The sequence below is a fragment of the Arachis hypogaea genome, chromosome 13, assembly GCF_003086295.3.
Source record: "Arachis hypogaea cultivar Tifrunner chromosome 13, arahy.Tifrunner.gnm2.J5K5, whole genome shotgun sequence".
NCBI lineage: Eukaryota > Viridiplantae > Streptophyta > Magnoliopsida > Fabales > Fabaceae > Arachis > Arachis hypogaea.
Window position 1 is genome coordinate 50,399,795 of NC_092048.1, and position 27,731 is coordinate 50,427,525.

The following is a 27,731-nucleotide window of genomic DNA, read 5'->3' on the forward strand; positions in this document are numbered from 1 at the left end:
TTTCAAATCATTATGAGCATTAAATGCCCAGCGCGGAGAACGAAACGGCAAACAGATGCCACAGTAGATCAAGGGACACGCGCACAAGAGACGCGTCCCTCCCACGATCAGCCGACCCAACGACAACGCACGAGTGTAAACATCACGCGCCACCAATGGCCCCCACGGCCATCGCTGACGCGTCGGGGGCACTGTTACGGCCTGGCCCAAACTCACGCGGGTCAACCCGACCCGAGTTCTCGCCGGCCCAGTAATGCACCCTCCACCCGACCCGGACACGCGTCCCGTACGGCTTGCACACAGCCGTGGGACAACACCTTTGAGGGTATGGGCCTGCCCACTGAAAGGGCCCACTACTGACATGTATATAAGGGGGAGACTGGCTCTCCCCCCAAGGTACGTCGTATTCACACACCATTTCCTCTCCGCCTGCACATATTCTGACAAGAGCGTCGGAGTGTCTTTGCAGGTGGCACCCCCCCTCCATGCGAAGTGCTCGGGACCTCGCACACCCGGGACCAGGAGACCACGACCAGACGAGCTTCTCCTCCATCATAAGCGTTGACCTCAGGGTCCTGACCCGAACCGTCCGGTATCCGATCTACCGAACATATTTAAAAGTAGTTAAAATATTATTTTAAAAATCTTAATTTTCAACACACGTTTGAATAAAAGTATTATCAATTTAAATTTATATATCTGATAATTCACATCCTTATAAATGGGATAATCCTTACATGCCACAATAATAACTTCTCTATAATTGAATTTCATTTCCACGACCAACTCACAGTCTATGACAATAGAAGGGTCTGCGGCAACAAAAGGAAACTGCATGATGAATCTACAATCCACCTTTACTTCCTGCGAACGTATTAATCTACCATAGAAATATTCAAATGGTAACTATAAAATCAAACAGTAATTAATTAGACTATGATTATTTTACTAATAAACTTATTTTTACAATCCTTCTATCTTAATATATTAAAAATAAAAAAATTACATATAAACAATTCAATATGTATAATGTGTATTACAAAATATAATAGAAAGTAGTGTTAATAATAATAATAATAATAATAATAATAATAATAATAATAATAATAATAAAAGATATAAATATATTATATATGAATATGTGATAAATTTATAATAAATATAGGTTAACATAAAAATAATAAGCTAGCTCATTTAAAAATTAACTTGATCCAAATAAAATAAAATTATAATTTTTTTTAATAAGTTTTTTTTCATGTTTTACCATGTACTCTCCATAATGAAAGATTTAAAATTTTAACTTTTTGTAATAATAACACTAATAGAATAAACTTTTTTAACTATAAAAATGGTTAAAATAAAATTTGAAAATAAGATGAAAGATTTTTTTTTATCAAATTATATGATTATATATATTGAAAAGATAATTACTTTAAAATTTACTTCAAAGTTTAAACAAATCTAAAAATATTTAAATCTTAAGGTATATGTTACTAAATGTTAGCTTTTATATAATGTAATTATTAACTTGACATACATACTATAAATTATAAGAAATTTTTTAAATATTTCTAAAATATTGATATTTTATTAATTTTAACAGTTAATTTTAATTATATATATTTTTTATAATTGAGATCAACAGCTAAAACAAAACACTAATATTTTAAAAATATCTAATTTTTTTAAATTATATTTTTTAATTTTATTATATTATATTTTAGTTTATTTTATATTTAATTATTGGTCCCCCTCTTATAAAATTTCTGGTTCTGCCACTATCTGCTACGGCTTAGTTTGGTAAATTTTTTACTTTTGGAGAGTAGCTTATAAAAGTTAGCTTTTAAAATATAACTTTTTAAACGTTATAACATCTATATTTGATAAATTAAATTAAAAATAGTTTTCAATAAATACAAGAGACAACAAGTGTGTTTGATAAAATAATTTTTAAAATTTAAAAATACTATAATAGACATTTATGTAAGAATTGATTTTGGTATTAATTAATGTATGAGGATATATTACACTGTTTAGTTTTGATAAGCCTTTTTTAAAAAGTTCCACCTTAAATATTTTCAAAAACATTCCTATCTTTTAAAAGTTGCAAGCATAAGTATATGATCTTTTTGATTTATCACACACAAAATGAGAAGCTTGTGTTTTTAAAAAGAACAAGCATCTCTTCAAAAAGCTTTACAAAACTAAACCTACATCTATCTCGACTCTGCCATCAACCTGATTCCTGGCTTCAGTCTAATATGCAATCTGATAAACTACCTTCAAATCTCTCTTCACTTTCACTATTATAACTATTCTAATCCATGTTTGTTCAAATTCAATTACCTCGACATCTGAGTATTCAAACTCAACATATAGACTAACACTTGTGCTTGAATCTGATGATAAATCGAAAAGATCACTTGAATACTTGCTTTATTAAAAATATTGTCTGAAATTCAATAAACCCACCAAATACTAACACATGCTTCTTATAGAAAATATTTGACACCCTCTTCAATACTTGATGTTCTATGTTTTGATAAAGTACACTTTTAAATTCCTCAAACAATATTGCAAAAGAAACAATACATAGACTCTTACAGACAAAAGTCACACTCTCAGCTGTTTGAGGTAAAATCAGGCTATTATAATATTTTCAAGGTGTTTGCTACGGTACGATAATAAATTCATACGTATCGATACGTTTAAAATATGGACAAATAATAACAATCCACGTGAAATTTATTTTTCACATCAACATTTAATTTTTGTTTTTTTAAATATATATTATATCACCATTTTTACTAATACACCCCTTTAATTTTATAAAAATAAAAAAATATTTTTTATTTAATTTTATAAGAAGAATGTTTAAGATTTTTTATAAAATTAAATAAAAAATACTTTTTTATTTTTATTTAATTAAATGGGTGTATTAGTAAAAGTGGTGATATAATATATATTTAAAAAAACAAAAATTAAATGTTGATGTGGAAAATAAATTCTACGTGACTTATTATTTATCTATATTTTAAACGTATCGGTACATATAAATTTATCATCGTACCATAGTAAACACCTATTTTCAAACTATCTTCCATTCTATACTATAATTCAACTCAATTTTATTGTTCCCTAATGAAACTATAATAACAAAAGAATGGTGAACTATATTATAAAAGAGAAAACTAAACCCATCCTTCTAATTTTTATTTCTCACTAAATTCTTTTTTTTTCTCCCCTAACTATACTAAAACATATATAAAAATGGAGCTCATAAACGGGAGAAGATTCTCCCGTAACTTTAACAACATAGATGAACTCTCACTCAAATAGTTTGAACTATTTTTTCAATTCCCAAATATGCTCCCAACGTCTTGCCAAAACATCCAAACTATTTTTTAATACAGAAAATGACCCAATATTTTGAATTTTTTTTAAAATAAATATTTTTCGTAATTAGATTTCGCCCCCACCATTTTCTAAATAAAAAATACGAAATAGAACTCACCCGCCTGAATTGGTTTTAAAAAGAAAATTTCCCATTTCAACCCCAGCGTTTTGTATTTCACACTACGCCTCCTGTGGATTTTCCTTTTTCCCATATTTGGGAATTTACCCATGTTATTTCCATATTTAATTTTATTTCACCGTTAATTGAACTAGTAGCAGTACAAATAATTTTAATATTTTATTGTATTTGGGTTTATGTTCGCCAAAATGTCTGTCATTGTGATACATATGTTACACTGGTTTTTTATGGTTTACAACAATATAAAGAGAATCCCCAATCCTTACTTATTTTGTACACTACCAAGTATGAGCCATCATACAGTAGATAATACTTTAATGGCAACAGCTACACTATGTAGCCATGAGACGAGAGATCGAAGCCAGGAAGGCACCATAACTCCACAACCGTACTATCTAAGCCACAATTGGATACGAGGCACAAGTAGCAACACCTGGAAAAAAAAATTTAAACAAATAATTAAAAAAAAAACAGCAAAAATAGTACTTAACTTTCATTCCTCTTAGGTTTATAGATACAGTTTTTCAATTTTACTGTCACTAGCTCTAGTAACGTCAATGTTCCTGTAAAATTGGTCACTATTTAGCACTTTGGTTTGCATTTTTGTTTTTTATTCTCATTTTCAGTATTTTTTTTTAGAATGTGGTTGAAATAGGGAGGGATCAAAACAGAATATTTACTTTTTTTTTCCTTTACAAAAACTTAAAAAATGGAAACAAAAACATTTTCTCAAACCAAACAAGCACTTAGAATACTACATTATTCTTTGCAAATCAACAAACACAGCAAGACAATTTATTGAGATTACTTCGGACAATTTGGTGCATTTTGGATACTTACCGCACATATTCTTCCCCAGCTCCATCTTGAAGTAACCATCGTCACCCCATGATTTTCCCCATGAATTTTTAATAAGCCAATATGGGACACCATTTTCAACACCATACCCAACAGCGAGAACAGCATGGTTTACATCCTGCAAGCAGATTCATATATTTTGTTTATATGTGACAAGTGGATTGAATTGTCCTTTTCTGAAATCAGACGATAAAGGACATGCAAATACATAACTTGTAGGACCTTCTGACACTAGAAATCAAATTAAAATATATGATGGCTTCATCTTAAGAATATTATGAGCATATACTGATAAAAGAACCATAAATTTCATTTACATTGCCAACGAATCTCAACATTCAAACTAAACATATCAGAGATATTAGTGAACTAGTTAGAATTAGTTACTAATGTGAATATAAGGGCTGATATCACTTGTATTATTACTCAACATTCTCATCATTTAGTAAGTTCAGATTTATTTCAAATTTTCCTCTCGGTCATCTTTTTTCTCTGATCACCATGATTCTCAACAAAACAGGTAAAGAAAAATGCAGTGTACACTTGATTATCAAAGACAATGAAATCTCTTGTAATTTCTAGCAGAAGGAATCACCTGGGATGTGCTACCGCAAGTGTTACTAGTGTAAACACCATCCTTATAGAATCGGAAACCATCAACCACCTGAAATGCCACACTAACTGGCCGAACAAAAGCAACTGCATGCTTTAATTCATCCTCAGAACCCTGTAAACAAGGAATAACAAATGGGATTAACAAGATAAATAAATAAATAGAATCATGCAACTTTCTTTGAGATGTGAGACCAAGAAAGCTTTAACTCTATCCTGTCTTTTCTGAGGAAAAAAAAAAGTTCAATCATAAGCAAATCATGCAGAACCCCATTTATAGGAACTCATAGAAGCAAGCATTTTTTGAATTACCAAAGTAATATTGACAGAGTCAAGGACTTGAACAGCAACATTTTCAGCATTGAATTTGCAGACACCATTCTTCGCGGTATAGGGATATGCTTCCTCTGAGTCAAGTCCACCACTGTATTTGATGTATTCAAAAGCTTGGGATGGCAACCCACCATTACAACCATAGTTATTGAAAGCACCAGCACAATCCACTAGCTGCTGCTCAGAAAGAGAGATGCTCTTTCCAAACGCTTGTGCATAGGCTGCTTCCAAAGCTCCAGTTGTGCTGAAGAGGCACATACCATTGGTTAAAGAATGACAAAGAGGGCCTTGTTTTTTATTTTTATTTTTATTTTCTTCTTTTATTTTTTTTGGGGGAGGGAGTACCATTCTCTTTTATCATCTTTCACTTTCCCGTTGAAAATTTTGTACATTATTAGATTGATGTATTTGAATAAAAGTGGACACAAATTATATCCAAATGAATACATTAATCCAAAGATATATCAAATTTTCAATAAGTCAATGACAAAGAAAAAATGACAAAGGGAGTGTTGATTAGGCATGGTCTAGCCGTCTAACTAGAGTGTACTTTTAAAATTGATAAAAAGGTTTTTGCTTGAAACTACTCAGCAAATCGGGCCACAGCTGATGGCTCACAAAACTAAAATAGTGAGGGCATTTAATGGTTCAATGAGCAAAACCTACTTCTTGCTTCAACAGCACCTATGGATTTTTTTTTAATTATTCTTTTTCTTTTGCATTAAAAAAGATACTTTTACCACATGTTAAATAATGATTATATGATAATAGGCCATGTCTAGCTAAGAAATATTTGTCAGAAGAACCTGAATGTCCAGCAAGATCCACAGGAGCCTTGATCTTTGACTGGGCTAACAATACCTTCTTTTCTCCAGTCTTGCTACAAAACAAAGCCAAAGGAATTGAAACTTATGTAAGCTTCTAAGTTCTAATAGTCTAGAAATATTATCAAAGTTATAATAACGGGATACAACACTTGATTGCTTGGTGTTTTTGCTTGAAGTAATGCAGTTTCAGTAGAAGTTTATTATGTTTCTGGCATACCGTCTCAGGAAGAACAGCTTCAGTAAGCTTATGATTGCCCTTAAGGGTAGCAGAGCAATTTTGTGCTGCGCCTAGTCTGTGTCTTTTGAACTCCTCCCAAGTCCAATCAGCAAAATCTGAAATAAGATAGATAATAATAACATTACAGTCCACAAGATCGATTCTGTTACAAGTGAGCCAATCATTTCACTTCATTTGTATTCTCTTAATTTATTTTGTATGCGATCCAGAAAGAACTTATTATATAAATATTGCTCTCATAAAATTTCACTACCAGAAATAAAATCTCTCACACAGACACATATTTATAAAGTTTAACTTTAATGCACTTTCAGGTTAAGCAATTTTAGACGTGCATTCAATTAGGTAAAGTCACCTAGCAAAAATAAACTACTTTTTCACATTGATTGTATGAATGAGAACAGTTGTGATTGAGCAACTGTGTAAAAATTTTAGATTATTTTACTCGCATCAAAATTGGATTTATTTTGAGCTATTTATATATATAACTGATTTATTTTGAGCTTATTTTTCGTAAAAGCTTACCATAATAAGATGCAACAACTAAGTTAGATTATAGCTCTTGACTCATAACAAGAGAATGGTATGGTAGGACTCTCTCATCAGGGAAAACACACAACTAACCACAATCCAACGGCAGAAACTAACACATCAACAAAAAAAAGAAGAAGCAGAGAGTAACTTACGGTTAACGGCGAGAGTGTACGACAATCGCTTTCTGTTAGTAGATCTTATGAGCCTCTTGTTCTCAGAGAACACTTCAAATCGCATCTTCAGCTCTTCGGGACTCTCATATCGTTTTCCATGCCTGACGGCGAACCGAGCGAAAGAGAGAGCGTGCCGGGTTCGCCCGACGACCCTAACCACCTCCGCCTCCACTTCTCGGAGCTCGTCCGGCACCATTCGGATTGGGTTCGGATCATCGGAGCTCCACCCGGCCGATGCGGCGGCGACGACAAAGAACAATACCGCGATGGTGAACCACCACGCCGCCGGCGTTGACGATGAGCACGCCATAATGTTGTGTGTGCTGTGAAGGTGTGTTAGTGTTGTGTGATGTAATCCCGAAGAAGTTGGGGTAGGAAGGAATAGGATCTTCGAATGGGATTCATTTTTATAATTTTATTGGCTGTTGCAGAGTATTTAAATTGACCAAAATACCCTTCGTCTTGGAAAGATCACTGGGTCTTATTCAAGGCCATAGACGTAATATCAATATTTTTTTATGCATACTTCCAGAATGCCTGTTACATTCATTTAAGGGTATTATTCAATTGATAAAAATTATGATAAATATCTTAATAGTTAAGGTAAAAATGACATACAATAATTAATAAGTATCGTGTTATGGTGAAGAATGTTTTTTCTAATGAAAAGTGAGATTTTTTTTTATAATAGAAAAAATTAAGAATTAAAAATATTATATGTAATATGAATTTTTTTTAAAAAATAGTTATAATCTTTATTATTCATTCAACTTTATTTTTACTAAAAAAGAATTTTGATTAATAAATAAATACTTAGTTGAGTTCATAGTTAACTCCTCCTTTTATTATGTTTAATAAATGACAAGATCAATCCTTTTAGCTTAATCATATTACATAAACACTAAAAGATAATCACTAATTAATTATTTTGTATAAAAATATGTATTGGATAACTTATTTAAAAAATTTATTATACTATTACAAATAAATTTGATTATCTATCTATTATAAATTTTATTATTCAATATATTATAGTAGATTTAATTATTATAATGTCTAATTATTTAGTAAAAATAACATTTAAGTCAACATGAATAGTACTAGTATATTAAACCACATATCACATATCCATCAGAAGTTTTTATGTATGAACAAATATTAAGATTTTTTTCCGTTTCTGATGGTGAGGTTTTTAACTCTCTGCAAGGTTGCTAACGTGTTCCATGACGTAGTGATATGGAATTCTTGATATTTCTTGGCTATCACAGCATTGCGGGACCTAATTTTTGTTTTGGTAATGAATCTTCTATATGTGTTTTTGTTGTACAAGCAACAAACTTGAACAATCTTGTTTTATGTCAGGGGTTTGATTTTCGTTCTAAGGAAAAACTAAAACTTCAAGTAAAGGGAATGAATATCTAAACAACTTTTGAAATTTTCATTGTTCTTTAAAATAATTTTTAACTTTTTAATTAATTTAATTTGAGGCTGATTTTTTTTTTGTTATGGAAAGAAATAAGGTGTAACACCATGAAATGAACGTGTGAAAAAAAAATTACACTGTTATAGTGTCAGATGTAAAACACAAGCTGTGTTTTGAATTTTTGAATTTTTTATATTTTTGAAACATACTAAACGAAGTTGCGTTTAGAGATTTTCATTTTTTTTTTTTAGTTTGTGTAGGCTAAGCGCAGGTTGCATTTTTGAAGTCACAAAATTCAAATTTTTTTTGAAGCCCACAAACGCAGGTCGCGTTTTGTGAGTGTCAGAAATTTTTTCTTGGAGGCCCCAAAACACAGGTTGTGTTTTATACACAGAATAATATTTTAATCCACAACTTTGCCTATAAATACGAAGCGCAATTTCATTCATTTGCATCTTCACTTCTCCTCTTACTCTTTCTTGCATAAAGTTCATAGTGGTGTGCTTTTTTGGCAGTTAACTGTGTAAAAAAAGTCGAGTTAGGTGAAGCTGAGGTTATGGAAGGTGTTGTAAATTTGCGAGTATATTATAATGGTGAGATTATACCAAACACATACGAAGGAGTGACTTTTGTTTGTGAATGTCCCTTATCGTTTGCTATTCCGTACACTATCATTTTTTGCGAAGTTACAAAATGGTCTGTGTGATAACATACAAAGTCACATTTTGAAAAGGGTGAGCAACATTTTATACAGAAATCATGTACAAGTATTTGGTGGGCTGATACAGTTTCAAATAATGTCCATCACTGACGACGCAAGTATGCAACATATGTTCTGTATTTATCAACAAACCCGATTTCACGTGCTGATTATCGAGCTATACATTGAGTTTGAACAGCATACGGGGATGGATTCGGTTGGCGACGATGTCAGTGTTGATGAAATCAGGGATATAGATTGGGTAGAAGATAACAACGATAGTGAAGAGGAGTTTGAAGCCAATTATGAAGTCGATGACGAAAACGAGGATGGAGACTTGGCAGGCAATCCGGCGGTACAATATTAGGTGAATTCGATCGTAAGTCAGCACCCCTTTGGAGTTCTATCTTTTATGCGCACTCTGGATCTCGAAGCCATGCATGCACCAGAATTTCCTAAGTATGCGAATATCGGTATGTTATCTTATGGTTATTAATTAAAGTTACCAGTACCATTAATTTTATTTGCTTTGTCCGACTGATGGTGGATCGCATGTCGTAGGTGAAGGCGACGTTGCGGTGGAAGATGGTGAGTTTAGTGTCGGAATGGAATTTGGTTCTAGAGATTTTGTGATATCTGCAATCAAAAGCTACACTATCTCTAGAGGAGTTGATTACACTATTTATGAGTCTGAGCCGCAAACATTCTATGCGAAATGCAAGGGTTATGGTGCAGGGTGCGATTGGCTTATCCGAGCTAGCTTGATTCGAAAGAAGGGGTGTTGGGAGATCAGGAGATACAATGGCAAACACACGTGCACCATGGGCACAATTTCACAAGATCATGCCAAGTTGGACTCAGACACAATTGCAGATGCCATTAGGCCGTTGGTTGAAGCGGACCCGTCGATAAAGGTGAAGTCTATAATTGCATAAGTTCACTCGAGGTTCAACTGCACTGTAAGTTACCATAAGGCTTGGTTGGCAAAGTAGACTGTCGCAAAAATTTTCGGTGATTGGAAAGTTTCTTACCAGACTCTGCCGGTATGGTTGAAAGCAATGACTGAGAAGATGTTAAGGTCTCGTGTTCAAATAAAAACGCTCCCCGTATATCGTGAGAATGAGGAGGTTCAAGGTGTAAGAGTTCTCCATCGTGTTTTCTGGAGCTTCTATCCATGTATTGTGGCATTCAGGCACTGCAAGCCATTGGTGCAAGTTGATGGCACACACCTGTACGGAAAGTATAAAGGTGCACTTCTAGTTGCGGTTGCACAAGATGGGAACCAAAACATTGTGCCTATTGCATTTGCAATAGTCGAGGGTGAGACAGTAGACGCATGGGAGTTTTTTCTAACCAATTTGCGGAGATACGTTGTTACCATTGATGGCGTGAAAATTATTTCTGACCGCCATAACTCCATCGACACAGCAATAGCTCGCAGTAACGGTGCATGGTCACCACCAAGAGCGTGGCATATGTTCTACATCAGGCACATCGGGTCCAACTTCTTAAGGAGGTTCAAGAAACCGTATTTGCATAAACTCGTGGTTAACACAGGTAGAATGCACTATTTATGGTCCTATTCATGGTAATTTTTTTGCTTCTAATTAGGATTTCATGGTTTGGTGAACAAGCTATTCTAGGACAGAATAGGAGTACAACAAAAACTACCAACGGCTTAAAGAGCGAGGTGAGGCATATACTCAATGGTGCGATGAGATTGGTGTTGAGAGATGGGTGTTGGCATTTGACGGGGGTCATCATTGGGAACATATGACCACAAACTTGGTAGAGTGCATAAATTCTGTCCTGAAGGGTGCACGCAACCTTCCTGTGACTACCATTGTTAGGTCTACTTTCTATCGACTAAACGAATTGTTTACTCGGAAGAGCGTCGAGGCTCATGAGCATGTCCGCAATGGATTCACGTATTCAGAATTTGCTACCAAAAGAGTTGAAGAAAGCTTTCAACGTGCAGGAAATATTGTCGTTAATCGGTTTGACAGGCGCAACGAGATGTTTGAGGTTCGAGAAATGCAAGATGATTTTATTTACACCGTCAACCTTGTGCAACGACACTGCGACTGTGGCCATTTCCAGGTCGAGCAATTCCCATGTCGCTACGTTCTTGCATGTTGTGCTAACCAACGTCTTGATTGGAAAGTGTATGTGCATGACGTATATAAGATGTCTAAAATTTGCAAGGTGTACAGAGGCGAGTTTGTTCCGATGGGTGACCCATTTACGTGGGATAAATATGAAGGAGCGAAGGCGATCGCCAATTGGACATTGAGGCGCGCGACAAAAGGAAGACCGAAGTCAACCCGCTACTTGAATGAGATGGATTCGCGGGATATGTGTGGTCCGCGTCGGTGTACTATTTGTGGATAGGAGGGACATAGCCGCAGCCGATGTCCTCAGCGCGCTGGTCCAAGCTCCGCCGGAGGTCAATAGTGGTTAAACCTTTTAACGTAACATTTTATGTAACTTTGTTATCCAATTTAAAGTAGTCTGTAAGATTTTTATGTTATTCCGTAGTTTATTTATGTATGCGTTAAATACTGAATAATAAATAATGCAACAGGCTAATCTTAAACAGAGTTACACGAGAATAAAGATAAATATAGAATAAGAATACGAGTACAAAAAATATCTAAATATACAATATGAGATAAACCAACAGACTACTTCCTTGGCGCCTTCTTCGAATACAAAGATGGGGTGTCTTTATCCGGTGGCGCGATCTGTGTCCGTAAATTATACGGACGACCCTGATGTACTCCGGCATCCACTCCACCGCCAACATCAGAAGCACCAACATTTGGCATACTCGCATCGCCAGTGTCGTACAAACTGGAACCACTCATCTCCGGAGCACTCGCTCCCACATAGTCATACCAGTGCTGAAGGTCATGTCCCAGCTGGATGTCCTCCTATGGTGGTAATTCATTCAATTCGAACAACTCCGTACGAGGTGATGCGGAGGGACGTGGATGATCTACATGACCCGTTGATCGATCCATGTCGAAGTCACTGGCATGACCTGATGTGGCACGACAGCCAGCTGACTGATGAGAAGCAGTAGGCCCATCCAGTTATGGAAACAGATAATCTATATCTCTCAAGACCTGAGAGAAGCTGAGGGTGTCCGATCCACCCAACAGACTAAACTGACCTTCTGCTGGAATAACCATCCGTGGTATGTAGGGTTCAGCTGCCTAAGGTGGTTGTGGTTCCGGTATGTACGTTTGTTGCTGAACCTACGCCGGCCATTAGTGCTGTTGCTCAGGTTCCGGAAACTGCTGTTCTCCATAGGTCGGCATCTGGAATTGATGCTCATATGCCAGGACCTGAAAGTCGTGCTCGTATGCCGGAACCTAGATAATAATTAGCAATAATTAATAAATATCCATCAGCCTTAATAATAATAATTTTTAATAATGACATACACAATAATAACTAACAACGGTAATAAACCTTAATGATACCTGAAACCCTTGGTCATAGGCTGGGTCCTCGAACTGCTGCTCATAAGGGGGATTTTGCTCCTAAGGTCCAGTTGCTTCTTTCTATTGACCATGTGGTTCATTCGCATTAGCCTCGCCACCTGCAACTCTATCTGACAGGCGTAGGTGATCCCCATACTGCTGTGTGTACCAGTCGAAGTACACCTGGAGAGGATGAAAGTTGACAATCTCTTCCCCTATCTGCAGTGTGTTATAGCGAAAAGATATCCACAAGGTAACCCACTAGATGTTCCTCGCTCTCCAGTCATGGTTCTGTGGACCTGTCAACCGCCTGCAATGATCACGACCAATATCGAATGCCGGTCCTGGTGGAAGCTGTTGCAGGCCGAACTATCGTCTAACTCGGTCTGTTGGGTGCCATTCTACACACTCGAATGACACCAACGGCGACTGTGTGGAGCACATAAACAAATGGATTGCAAGGTCATCCGGAACCCCCACTCCCATATACGACCGCCATATAAACTGCACATTAGTACCCACGAGGCTGATAAGTAAAATTATTATTGTAAATAAGCAGCTTAAGATAAATGGTTACAACTTACATCGTCGACTCCCATGTCATCGAGTCATCGCCTAAAATGCGCAGTAGGCTTCCGTATGTATCTTGTATGCCGGCGCCAATGACTCCGTCTAAATAATAACAATATTAATAATAATAATAACACTAATAATAACAATAACAATAAAAATAATAATAACAACAATTAAAAAGAATACCGTCGCGCAAGTGGAACCCCAACATCGACGAGCTGATCGCAGGGAATAGGCGCTAGGAACGGCATGCGCTCCCACGCCCACACAAAATGTAGTATCAATGGCCCATCCATCTCTTTATAGTTGAATCGTGATGCATGACACAACGATCTGTATAAATGTGCCAGACTGGCTGCCCCCAACTGTATCCTTGAATCCAGTGGAAATCGCGAAGTAGAGGTAGAAACTTCGAGTTCAATGAAGTAGTCGACTTATCCGAAAACACAATCGTTTCGAGCAATAAGAAAATGTGAGCCCGGACGTAACGCTCAATAGACTCCTGCGTGTCACACGGCTCGGTGTCTCTGCACCGCTGGACCCATGCTAGATTAACCTTATCCAATACGTGATCCTGTAGATCGGGCTCCCGACCAAAACACGCGATGCAGTTCTCCACAAAAAACTGGTGACTGCTGTCTGATCTACCAGTAACGGGCTCTCCATTAACCAGGAGGCCAAGAATATATGCAACATCTTCCGGCGTCACTGTCACTTCACCAACCAGAAGATGAAATGTGTGGGTTTCCAGCCTCTATCGCTCGACCAAGGCACTCAGTAGTGCAGAATGACCTCTCAGTTCGCCTACTCGTGAAATGTGTTGAAACCCAGTGAGTACTAGTGAAACTGCAGCTATCTCCTTAAAGATCTCTGGCGGATCTGATTTTCTGGGCAACAAATTCCTGATAGCTTGCAAAAAAAATTTAATGATAAATAATAATAATAATTCATAAATAACAATATGATAAAAAAAACTATTATTTTTATCATAGACATTATTATAAACATATAACAATATACTAATCATAACTAATCCAATACTTGTTCCCCTAAAATAGAAAACAACAACAATAACAACAACAACAAAAACAATAATAATAATAATAATAATAATAATAATAATAATAATAATAATAATAATAATAATAATAATCTACTACTACTACTATTACTACTACTACTACTAATAATAATAATAATAATAATTTTCATGAACCGTCACATTTTTTTTAAATAATACTATGTTAATAAAATGTTAATAATAACAGTTACTTATATATTTATAATGATTAATAAAAACAAGATAACGATAATTTATTAAACAGTAATAATAAATCTCTAAAAAATAATAATAAATTAATAAACAGTATTATTAATTATTAAAAAATACCAATAAATTATTCTCATTATCATAATCAGTATTATAAACAAATAATAATAATAATAATAATAATAATAATAATAATAATAATTATTATTATAATAATAATAATAATAATAATAATAATAATAATAATAGAATCAGTAGCAACAATAAACCCTAATAATAATGTTAATAATAACGATAATAATAATAAAATTATCTATTATAATACAAATAAATAATATTCGTATATATATATATATATATATTAAAAAAAATATTTACCCATTGAGAATAATCCAAATACTCAATAATGTGTTTTTTATGTTTAGTAAAATCACAAACTATTTTTTGTTTTATAATATTTATCCTAAACTTTTTACTCTTCTTCTTCCTCCCACAAACTCTCAGCACAACCTTTCAAGTTAAAATCCCTCACTGTAACCTCTCTCTCAGCAAGCCTTTCAACTCTTTTACCCTTGCTTCCTGCGTTTTGCGTTCGATTTGCGTTTTAAAGACTCCATCACCGCTCTCCTCCAACACGTGGCGTTCATGCAGCCAGGGAGCCTGCCAAACACAACCTGCGTTTTGCTTCTCACTGCTGCCAAACGCAACTTCTATTTTGGAAGTTCCCAAACGGTCAACCGTTCAGTCATTGTCTGCATGCAGGGAGCAGGGACACGTTTCGAGGCTTTAAGCTGCTTCTCTACTAAACGCAAGCTGTGTTTTGGAGCGTGCATGCAGCTTTTTCTTTTTCCGTTGCAGTCAAAACATAACCTGCGTTTTGCAGGTTACTGAGCTTTGCAGATCTACATTTGTGGATTACACTCCATGCAACAATATAATTAAACAACACCATTTTTACTTCCATTCTTTAATTAATTTCTGTTAATTTGAACCATCAAATTTTGAATGGTGATTCACGCGGAATGATAATGGGATCTATGAGAGTAGGTATTCTTTTCCTGCTTGTCGTCTCCATTTAAAAAAATGTCTCCCGTTCTCATCTTATCTCTATTACAAGTATCTGTTTAATTTTGTGTGAAAAAAATAAATACCAGTTGTTATCCATAAATATTAATTTTAAAAAACTTAATATAACCATAATATAACCTAATACAATTCAACTAAATTTATCATATTAAAATATAATCAACAAATTTAATAATTTTAACAAAATAGTTTCTAATAAAATAATATAATATAATTTTTATCTATAAATAAAGATATTTTAATAATTTCATCATTCGCAAAAATTTGGCAGGTACTTCTATCCTAGTTCTCATATCTATTTATTCGTGAGAATATATTTCTGTGGGCATAAAAATTTTACAGGTTCCAATAAACTTCCCATAAAAAAAATACTACAAGTATTTTTGTCATCGTTATTCATGTTAGTTCTTGAGTTCATCTTTAATAACAAGTTGAGTTGGCTCATTAAATTATTACATTGTGTTGATGTAGCTTGACAAAAGCTATGTAAAAAGGGCTAACAATCACCATTTCTGTTAGCTCAACAATTTAATATTTTTCATATAATCATGAAACCTTTGATCAAGTCTCAAATTTCTCAAATATGATATCTAAAGTATTATCATCGCATAAAAATTTAAATAAAAATAAAGTTGCACCACAAATTTGGAGTGTATAAAATAAATGAGTCGTAGTCACATAGACTTTAAAAATATGAAGTCTTATAACCATATACCATATGCAACTAAAAAAACATAACTCATTGCTTTTTCTATGGGTGTATAATTATATGGATCGAATATGGTTAAAATCTCGATTTAATTTACACTAAAAGTATCAGATCGGATTGGATCCAATATCTGTAACTTTTAGTCTTGAATCCTCCTACAAATTTCCAAGTCAGATTAGGTATCGGATCATACTTATCAAAAAACAAAATTTCGAAATATTCTAAAAATATTCAAAGATTAAAAAAAATCTTAGAACATAAAAAAACAGGCTCATCCAACTAGAAGACCAAATAAAGAAATAGAGGCATAGGGTGACCAAAGAAAACTAGGCAAACGGAACAAGGACTAGAACCACTTATTAAAGTGAAGCAAAATGGCAACAAGTCGACAGTGAACAAATCCAGAATCGCAGGGAACAGAGGCAAGAAAGGCATACTACGAATAGGAATAGAGCTGACAAACAAAGGCGAGATACACAAACCGTTGGCTAGTCGACCAAGAACAACGTGAAGTGTCAAGCTCTCGAGTGTGGGGACGAATAAGGCAACGAGCAATGATAAACAACTTTAATTTGAGCAATGAGAAATCTTTAGCGTACAAGAAGAGAGGTGAGGACAATGTCCGGCCTCTAATGTGGTGGCGCAGATGAAGGAGATGATAGAAGATGAGGACTGATCGGAGAGGGAGTAAGGTGAGGGTGCATAGCCAAAATGGAAGGGGAGGAAAAATATTGAAATAGGGTTTTTGATTTGATTTTAGGGTTAAACAGTGTATATATTTTTATTTTTTATACTTTTTGCGAATTTGTAGATCAAATCTACGGATACACATGTAAAATATGCATCCAATTCTATTTGACAATGGATGAAATCGAATATGATCCAATGATTCTACGGATAAAAATTGATCAATGAACACCCATATCTTCTTCTAAAGCAAATAATGACACTCTGAAACAACCCCAAACCAAACAAGCAATGTTGGCAAATCTACAACACCCTTTGATTAAGAGACATATATAGTCTGCTAATCATAAACACAGTAGATAAAAAATAAACTTTACTAGAACTTCCAATGAAAAACAACAAAATCCCAAATATGCAAATCCAAATAGAACACAAAACATTCCAATGTATAGTTTGTTATATTACTAACCTTTTATCCAAAGAAACGGGGGTTAGTCCATAATTCTTTTTAACTTTAATTTCTTGCTGAACGGAACCAATGAGAATATCTTTGCAAAACAAATATGGTGTAATATCCTACCACACAGAGTCTTATGTTTAAGTCATAAAACTGAGGTGGTGAGGTATTACGACCTCTAAAAGTAAAATTATATATATAATATAGATGGAAAAGGTTTTATCTAGAAGCCTTTGAAGAAAAGTTATTGAACGAAATACAAGCAGGACAACGCAACACTCATGATCAGATAAAAGTAGAAAGGTGGATAAGATTGAACGAAAAAGATAATATAAATATGTGAGATCAAAGTTCCAAAAATACAACTAACAAGCTCTAGGCTCGGCCTGCGAAGCAAAGAGTGACCAGAGTATATATATACACACACACACACACACACACACCAAATTATCCCAAAACAGAAAACTGACAACCTATTTCTCCGAGTCAACCTCTAAGAGGGACAAACATAAAATACAAGGTGGAGAATCTATATACATATACATATATAAATATAAATAAATACAACCCTGAATCCCAAAAGTTCTTCGCTTCCTCATAGTCTCCAGAATACACAGTGTGGTGCTTCTCAACCTGTATATGAGAAACAACAACACGTATAGAATGAGAACCGGAGGTTCTTAGTATGATAGTGGTGCCGCATACATAAGATATAAGGTCCTGGAAAAGCCAGAGGCAATCCTAGAACACCGACACTCAAATTATAAAACTTAAAGAACTAAAGCAAAAATCATAAGCCAGGGTGGTTCTCTAAAGACTCCTAAACCTAGCCTAATCGTATTAAAACCCTCAAATCCTCCGCCTTTCTTCCAATCCTCCAACTCCGGTGCATAGACAAGTAAAACAAACAAGGCAAGCATATATAGAAAGAATATATAACAAGTAGACAATTAGCAATTAGCATGAATAAACAATTAAGGAAACCAAGACGATGCACACTCAAACAAAAACATACAAATGAAACATGATGCATGCCTGTCCTATTGGCCGTGAGCTCACGTGTCAGTTACTTTGCCAGAACCCGAAACAACTTGTAGCTAACCCAGACATTTGTCTCTAGGTTGCGCATCCCCAGGAGGAACTTTAGCAAAGGAGAGTGCCTTTCCACCTTCTCCTGGAGGTTTCATGAAGGAGAGTGCCTTTCCACATCAAAGGAGTGTGCCTTTCCACCTTACAACCAGAGAAGAATGTGGGAGAAACAATACGAAGGAGAGTGCCTTTTCATCTTCTCCACATTTTCATCATGATAAGAGAGGGAATCTTCCGTCCTCAACTTGCCATCCAAACATATTTTCAAGTTAACACGCAAGCGGGTTCGCACTCAGACCTTGCCATCTCGACCATTCCGACCATACTCTGTCATCACCAATCTCAACATTCTCTCCTCAACTAATTTATTCGCTAATTATTTACTAATCTTTCGGGTTTTACATCCTACCCCCTAACAAAAATTTTTGCCCTCGAAAATTCCTATTATTAAAGAAAGTAGATGGAAGCGCTCTCCGAATACCTCACCCTTAAAACTATCAATCTCCGTGGGATATATTACCGCCTTCATCACTGTTCCCAGTTTGCATGTGCCATCCTTTCAGCAGTAGTTCACGTAACGGTAGCCATCATCTCCAGTGCGGTCATAAGAATCAATCGGATAGCCTCGCTCGCGTCCATGAGATGATATTTGGGTCTTGTCCACACCGAACAATTGATATTAAGGTGATCAGTCTTAATATCTCAAATCTAGCGCTTCGAATCTCCAAAAGTAATGCTCATGAATAGTTATGTTATATATGTCAAGTAGACATCCTAAATAGCATGTACACACAAACAGAGTATGCTCAAAAGCATAGTCAATCCATTCTCCAGGCTCTACGGAACGAATTACTCTAATACCATAATGTAACACCCTACCACACAGAGTCTTATGCCTAAGTCATAAAACTGAGGTGGTGAGGTATTACGACCTCTAAAAGTAAAATTATATATAATATAGATGGAAAAGGTTTTATCTAGGAGCCTTTGAAGAAAAGTTATTGAACAAAATACAAGCAGGACAATGCAATACTCACGATCAGATAAAAGTAGAAAGGTGGATAAGATTGAATGGAAAAGATAATATAAATATGTGATCGGAGTTCCAAAAATATAATTAACAAGCTCTAGGCTCAGCCTGTGAAGCAAAGACCGACCAGAGTATACATATACACACAAAAAATTACCCCAAAACAGAAAACCGACAACCTGTTTCTCCGAGTCAACCTCTAAGAGGGATAAACATAAAATACAAGGTGGAAAATCTATATATATATATATATATATATACATATATAAATATAAAAAAATACAACCCTGAATCCCAAAGGTTCTTCGCTTCCTCAGAGTCTCCAGAATACACAGTGTGGTGCTTCTCAACCTGTATCTGAAAAATAACAACACGTATGGAATGAGAATCGGAGGTTCTCAGCATGATAGTGGTGCCGCATACATAAGATATAAGGTCCCGAAAAAGCCAGAGGCAATCCTAGAACGCTGACTGATGAGCGGATAATTTATACGCTTTTTGGCATTGTTTTTACATAGTTTTCAGTATAATTTAGCTAGTTTTTAGTATATTTTTATTAGTTTTTAAATAAAAATCACATTTCTGGATTTTACTATGAGTTTGTGTGTTTTTCTGTGATTTCAGGTATTTTCTGGCTGAAATTGAGGGACTTGAGCAAAAATCAGATTCAGAGGTTAAAGAAGGACTGCAGATGCTGCTGGATTCTGACCTCCCTGCACTCAAAGTGGATTTTATGGAGCTACAGAACTCCAAATGGCGCGCTCTTAATTGCGTTGGAAAGTAGACATCGAGGGCTTTCCAGCAATATATAGTAGTCTATACTTTGCCCGAGTTTAGATGATGCAAATTGGCGTTCAACGCCAGTTCCATGCTGTATTCTGGAGTTAAACGCTAGAAACAGGTTGCAAAGTGGAGTTAAACGCCAGAAATAGGTTACAAACTGGCGTTCAACTCCAAGAGAAGCCTCTACACATGTAAAGCTCAATGCTCAGCCCAAGCACACACCAAGTGGGCCCCGGAAGTGGATTTCTGCATCATTTACTCATTTCTGTAAACCCTAGTAACTAGTTTAGCATAAATAGGACTTTTTACTATTGTATTTACATCTTTGGATTATCTTTTGATCCTTTGATCACGTTTTGGGGGGCTGGCTATTCAGCCATGCCTGGACCTTATCACTTATGTATTTTCCACGGTAGAGTTTCTACACTTCATAGATTAAGGTGTGAAGCTCTGCTATTCCTCATGAATTAATACAAAGTACTACTGTTTTTCTATTCAATTCAAGCTTATTCCTTCTCTAATATATCCATTCGCACCCAAGAATATGATGAATGTGATGATTATGTGACGCTCATCATCATTCTCACCTATGAACGCGTGCCTGACAAACACTTCCGTTCTACATGCAAACAAGCTAGAATGAGTATCTCTTAGATATCTAATACAGAGGACCGAGTCCGAGTTATTAGAATCTTCGTGGTATAAGTTAGAACCCGTGGATGGCCATTCTTGAGATCTGGAAAGTCTAAACCTTGTCTGTGGTATTCCGAGTAGGATCTGGGAAGGGATGGCTGTGACGAGCTTCAAACTCGCGAGTGCTGGGCGTAGTGACAGACGCAAAAGGATAGTAAATCCTATTCTAGTATGATCGAGAACCGACAGATGATTAGCCATGCAGTGACAGCGCATTGGACCATTTTCACAGAGAGGATGGGATGTAGCCATTGACAACGGTGATGCCCTACATAAAGCTTGCCATGAAAAGGAGTAGGAATGATTGGATGAAGACAGCAGGAAAGCAGAGGTTCAGAGAAACGAAAGGCATCTCTATACGCTTATCTGAAATTCTCACCAATGAATTACATAAGTATATCTATCCTAGTTTATATTTCAATTATGTTTTAATTATCAAATCTCCATAACTATCTGAATCCGCCTGACTGAGATTTACAAGGTGACCATAGCTTGCTTCAAGCCGACAATCTCCCTGGGATCGACCCTTACCCACGTAAGGTTTATTACTTGGACGACCCAGTGCACTTGCTGGTTAGTTGTGCGGAATTGTGACTAAGTGTGATTCACGTTTGAGAGCACCAAGCCATTGGCGCCATTGTTGAAGATCACGATTTCGCACACCAAGTTTTTGGCGCCGTTGCCGGGAATTGTTCGAGTTTGGACAACTGACGGTCCATCTTGTTACTCAGATTAGGCAACTTTATTTTAACTTTAACCTTTTTGTTTTTATTATTCTTATTTTCGAAAAAAAAATTTATAAAATCATAAAATCAAAAATATTTTTGTGTTTCTTGTTTGAGTCTAGAGTCAAGTTTTAAGTTTGGTGTCAATTGCATCTTTTTAATTTTCTAAAAAATTATTTTCGAAAATTTCATGCATTGCATTCTTCATGATCTTCAAGTCGTTCTTGGCCAGTCTTCTTGTTTGATCTTCATATTTTCTTGTTTTGTGTCTTTCCTTGTTTTTCATATGCATTCTTGAATTATTAATGTCTAAAGAATAAAAATTTTTAAGTTTGGTGTCTTGCATGTTTTCTTTTCTTGAAAATTTTTCAAAAATAAGTCTTGATGTTCATCTTGACATTCAAAGTGTTCTTGGTGTTCATCTTGACATTCAAAGTATTCTTGCATGCATCATGTGTTTTGATCCAAAATTTTCATGCATTGAGTCTTTTTGATGTTTTTCTCTTTCTTTATTAAAATTCAAAAATAAAAAAATATCTTTCCCTTTTTCACTCATAAATTTTCGAAAATTTGAGTTGATTTTTTCAAAACTTTTTAAAATTTAGTTGTTTCTTATGAGTCAAATCAAATTTTCAATTTAAAAATTCTATCTTTTTCAAATATTTTTCAAAAATCAAATCTTTTTCAATTTTTCTTTCATATTTTCGAAATTTTCAAATTAATTTTCAAAATCTTTTTCTTATTTTTATTCCATATTTTCGAATTCAATGCTAACAATTAATGTGATTGATTCAAAAATATTAAGTTTGTTACTTGCCTAATAAGAAAGGTTCAATCTTTAAATTTTAAAATCAAATCTTTTTGTTTCTTGTTAGTCAAGTAATCAACTTTAATTTTCAAAATCAAATCTTTTTGAAATTCTTTTTCAAATCTTTTTCAAATTAAATTTCAATCACATTTTTTTCAAAATTTAATTTTAAAATCTTTTCTAACTTTTTATCTTTTCAAATTTGATTTTCAAATCCTTTTCAATTAACCACTTTACTTTTTATTTGATTCTTATCTTTTTCAAAACTACCTAACTAACTCCCTCTCTAATTTTCGAAAATCCCTTCCCTCTTTCTCAAATTTTCTTTTTAATTAACTAATTATTTTGATTTCAATTTAATTTGATTTCAATTTTAATTTTTGAATTTTAACTTTAATTTTAAAATATTTTTATTTTATTTAAATTTTCGAAAATTCTTCTCCCTCACCTCCTTCTATTTATTTATTTAATTACTAACACCCCTCTTCATCTAAGAATTCGAACCTACTCCTCACCCTTGTGTTTGGATTCTCCTTCTTCTATTCATACCTTCTTCTACTCATATAAAGGAATTTCTATACTGTGACATAGAGGATTCCATATTTTCTGTTCTCTGCTTTTTCATATGAGCAGGAACAAGGATAAGAACATTCTTGTTGAAGCCGATCCTGAACCTGAAAGGACTCTGAAGAGGAAGCTAAGGGAAGCTAAAGCTCAACTCTCTGGAGAAAATCTGACAAAAATTTTTGAAAAGGAAGGAGACATGGCCGAAAATAGTAACAATGCAAGGAAGATGCTTGGTGACTTTACCGCACCAAATTCCAATTTACATGGAAGAAGCATCTCAATTCATGCCATTGGAGCAAACAACTTTGAGCTTAAACCTCAATTAGTTTCTCTGATGCAACAGAACTGCAAGTTTCATGGACTTCCATCTGAAGATCCTTTTCAGTTCTTAACTGAATTCTTGCAGATCTGTGATACTGTTAAGACCAATGGGGTTGATCCCGAGGTCTACAGGCTTATGCTTTTCCCATTTGCTGTAAGAGACAGAGCTAGAATATGGTTGGACTCTCAACCCAAGGATAGCCTGAACTCTTGGGATAAGCTGGTCACGGCTTTCTTAGCCAAGTTCTTTCCTCCTCAAAAGCTTAGCAAGCTTAGAGTGGATGTTCAAACCTTCAGATAAAAGGAAGGTGAATCCCTCTATGAAGCTTGGGAGAGATACAAGGAACTGACGAAAAGGTATTCTTCTGACATGCTTTCAGAATGGACCATCCTGGATATCTTCTATGATGGTCTGTCTGAATTATCTAAAATGTCATTGGACCATTCTGCATTGGATCCATTCACCTAAAGAAAACGCCTGCAGAAGCTCAAGAACTCATTGACATGGTTGCAAATAACCAGTTCATGTACACTTCTGAAAGGAATCCTGTGAGTAATGGGACGCCTCAGAGGAAGGGAGTTCTTGAAATTGATACTCTGAATGCCATATTGGCTTAGAACAAAATATTGACTCAGAAAGTCAATATGATCTCTCAGAGTCTGAATGGATTGAAGGAATCATCCAACAGTACTAAAGAGGCATCTTCTGAAGAAGAAGCTTATGATCCTGAGAACCCTGCAATAGCAGAGGTGAATTACATGGGTGAACCCTATGGAAACACCTATAATCCCTCATGGAGAAATCATCCAAATTTCTCATGGAAGGATCAAAAAAAGCCTCAACAAGGCTTTAATAATGGTGGACGAAACAGGTTTAGCAATAGCAAACCTTTTTCATCATCCACTCAGCAACAGACAGAGAATTCTGAGCAGAATTCATCTAGCTTAGCAAATATAGTCTCTGATCTATCTAAGGCCACTGTAAGTTTCATGAATGAAACAAGGTCCTCCATTAGAAATTTGGAGGCACAAGTGGGCCAGCTGAGTAAAAGAGTCACTGAAACTCCTCCTAGTACTCTCCCAAGCAATACAGAAGAGAATCCAAAGAGAGAGTGCACGACCATAGATTTAACCATCATGGCCGAACCTACAAAGGAGGGAGAGGACGTGAATCCCAGTGAGGAAGACTGGTGCACGAAATTGTGATCATCAACAATGGCACCAAAGACTTGGAGCTCTCAAACGTGAATCACACTTTGTCACAATTCCGCATAACTAACCAGCAAGTGCACTGGGTCGTCCAAGTAATAAACCTTACGTGAGTAAGGGTCGATCCCACGGAGATTGTCAGCTTGAAGCAAGCTATGGTCATCTTGTAAATCTCAGTCAGGCGGATTCAAATGGTTATGGAGTTTAAGGTGATGAAAATAAACATAAAATAAAGATAGAAATACTTATGTAATTCATTGGTGGATTTCAGATAAGCGTATGAAGATGCTTTGTTCCCCTTGAACCTCTGCTTTTCTATTGCCTTCTTCCAATCATTCATACTCCTTTCCATGACAAGCTTTATGTTGGGCATCACTGTTGTCAATGGCTACATCCCGTCCTCTCAGTGAAAATGGTCCTGATGCTCTGTCACAACATCGGCTAATCAGCTGTCGGTTCTCGATCATGTCGGAATAGGATCCATTGATCCTTTTGCGTCTGTCACACGCCCCACAATCGCGAGTTTAAAGCTTGTCACAGTCATCCCTTACCAGATCCTACTAGGAATACCACAGACAAGGTTTAGACTTTCCGGATCTCAGGAATGGCTGCCAATAATTCTAGCCTATACCACGAAGGTTCCAATCTTAGATCAGAAACCCAAGAGATACACACTCAATCGAAGGTAGAACGGAGGTGGTTGTCAGGCACACGTTCATAGGTGAGAATGATGATGAGTGTCACGGATCATCACATTCATCAAGTTAAAGAACAAGTGATATCTTAGAGAAGAAGTAGGCGTGAATTGAATAGAAAAACAGTAGTAATTGCATTAATTCATGAGGAACAGCAGAGCTCCACACCTTAATCTATGGTGTGTAGAAACTCCACCGTTGAAAATACATAAGAACAAATAGTGTAAGCATGGCCGAATGGCCAGCCTCAAAGGTCTAAGGACTAAACGTCCTCAGATATCTCGTGTATCCAAATACAATAGCAAAATGTCCTATTTATAGAGAACTAGTAGCCTAGGGTTTACAGAAATCAGTAATTAATGCAGAAATCTTCTTCCGGGCCCACTTGGTATGTTTGGGCGTTTGTGCCAGTTTGGGCGTTTAACTCCAGCTTTTGTGCCAGTTTTGGAGTTAAACGCCAAAATTCTTGAGCTGACTTGAAACGCCTGTTTGGGCCATCAAATCCTGGGCAAAGTATAGACTATTATATATTTCTGGAAAGCCCAGGATGTCTAATTTCCAACGCAATTGAGAGAACACCAATTGGGCTTTTGTAGCTCCAGAAAATCCACTTTGAGTGCAGGGAGGTCAGAATCCAACAGCATCTGCAGTCCTTTTTCAGCCTCTGAATCAGATTTTTGCTCAGGTCCCTCAATTTTAGCCAGAAAATACTTAAAATCAGAGAAAAACACACAAACTCATAGTAAAGTCCAGAAGAGTGATTTTTATTTAAAAACTAATAAAAATATAATAAAACTAATTAAAATATACTAAAAACATATTAAAAACAATGCTAAAAAGCGTATAAATTATCCGCTCATCACAACACCAAACTTAAATTGTTGCTTGTCCCCAAGTAACTGAAAATCAAATAGGATAAAAGGAAGATAATATACAATGAATTCCAAAAACATCTATGAAGATCAGTATTAATTAGATGAGCGGGGCTTTTAGCTTTTTGCTTCTGAACAGTTTTGGCATCTCACTTTATCCTTTGAAGTTCAGAATGATTGGCATCTATAGGAACTCAGAATCTAGATAGTGTTACTGACTCTCCTAGTTAAGTATGTTGATTCTTGAACACAGCTACTTTATGAGTCTTGGCCGTGGCCCTAAGCACCTTGTTTTCCAGTATTACCACCGGATACATAAATGCCACAGACACATAACTGGGTGAACCTTTTCAGATTTGTGACTCAGCTTTGCTAGAGTCCCCAATTAGAGGTGTCCAGGGTTCTTAAGCACACTCTTCTTTTTGCTTTGGACCTCAACTTTAACCGCTCAGTCTCAAGTTTTCACTTGACACCTTCATGCCACAAGCACATGGGTAGGGACAGCTTGGTTTAGCCGCTCAGGCCAGGATTTTATTCCTGTGGGCCCTCCTATCCACTGATGCTCAAAGCCTTGGATCCTTTTTTTTTCACCCTTGCCTTTTGGTTTAAAGGGGTATTGGCTTTTTCTGCTTGCTTTTCTTTTTCTTTCTTTCTCTCTCTTTTTTTTTTGCAAGCTTTTCACTGCTTTTTCTTGCTTCAAGAATCAATTTTATGATTTTTCAGATCATCAGATAACATTTTTCCTTTTTCTTTCATTCTTTCAAGAGCCAACAGTTTTAACATTCATAAACAATCAAATTAAAAAATATGCACTGTTCATGCATTCATTCAGAAGAATAATAGTATTGCCACCACATCAAGATAATTAAACTGTTTTAAAATTTGAAATTCATGCACTTCTTTTTCTTTTTCAATTAAAAATATTTTTCATTTAAGAAAGGTGATGGATTCATTTTCATAGCTTTAAGGCATAGACACTAATGATCATGTAATAAAGACACAAACATAAATAAACATAAAGCACAATTTTCGAAAAACAGGAAATAAAGAACAAGGAAATTAAAGAACGGGTCCACCTTGGTGATGGCGGCTTGTTCTTCCTCTTGAAGATCTTATGGAGTGCTTGAGCTCCTCAATGTCTCTTCTTTGCCTTTGTTGCTCCTCTCTCATGGTTCTTTGATCTTCTCTAATTTCATGGAGGAGGATGGAATGCTCTTGGTGCTCCACCCTTAGTTGTCCCATGTTGGAACTAAATTCTCCTAGGGAGGTGTTGATTTGCTCCCAATAGTTTTGTGGAGGAAGATGCATCCCTTGAGGTATCTCAGGGATTTTATGATGAGGAAATTCCTCATGCTCTTGTCCATGAGTGGGATCTCTTGTTTGCTCCATCCTTTTCTTAGCGATGGGCTTGTCCTCATCAATGAGGATGTCTTTCT

At 35.6% G+C, this 27,731-nt stretch overlaps 2 protein-coding genes across 2 annotated transcripts; one reads left to right on the plus strand and one right to left on the minus strand.

Annotated features, from left to right (window-relative positions):
• Positions 1-3,675: 3,675 nt before the first annotated feature.
• Positions 3,676-7,640, minus strand: LOC112738342 (pro-cathepsin H). Its single transcript, XM_025788737.3, has 7 exons — positions 7,090-7,640; positions 6,383-6,498; positions 6,145-6,218; positions 5,318-5,582; positions 4,989-5,120; positions 4,376-4,511; positions 3,676-3,968 (listed from the first exon to the last, which is right to left on the minus strand). The coding sequence occupies exons 1-7, from the start codon at positions 7,418-7,420 to the stop codon at positions 3,931-3,933; spliced, it is 1,092 nt and encodes a 363-aa protein (XP_025644522.1). The 5' UTR covers positions 7,421-7,640; the 3' UTR covers positions 3,676-3,930.
• A 3,366-nt stretch (positions 7,641-11,006) lies between these two features.
• Positions 11,007-11,624, plus strand: LOC114924981 (uncharacterized). Its single transcript, XM_029291229.1, has one exon. The coding sequence runs from the start codon at positions 11,007-11,009 to the stop codon at positions 11,622-11,624; it is 618 nt and encodes a 205-aa protein (XP_029147062.1).
• Positions 11,625-27,731: the final 16,107 nt, after the last annotated feature.

What these genes read in the sequence shown, in the direction of transcription:
- LOC112738342 (XM_025788737.3), bottom strand. Translation starts at nt 7,420, where the DNA reads ATGGCGTGCTCATCGTCAACGCCGGCGGCGTGGTGGTTCACCATCGCG. An exon ending in GGATCTTGCTGGACATTCAG is followed by an intron (nt 5,583 to 6,144) that starts GTTCTTCTGACA and finishes GTGCCTCTTCAG; the next exon opens with CACAACTGGAGCTTTGGAAG. An exon ending in GCTGGGGAAGAATATGTGCG is followed by an intron (nt 3,969 to 4,375) that starts GTAAGTATCCAA and finishes TTTTTTTTCCAG; the next exon opens with GTGTTGCTACTTGTGCCTCG.
- LOC114924981 (XM_029291229.1), top strand. Translation starts at nt 11,007, where the DNA reads ATGACCACAAACTTGGTAGAGTGCATAAATTCTGTCCTGAAGGGTGCA.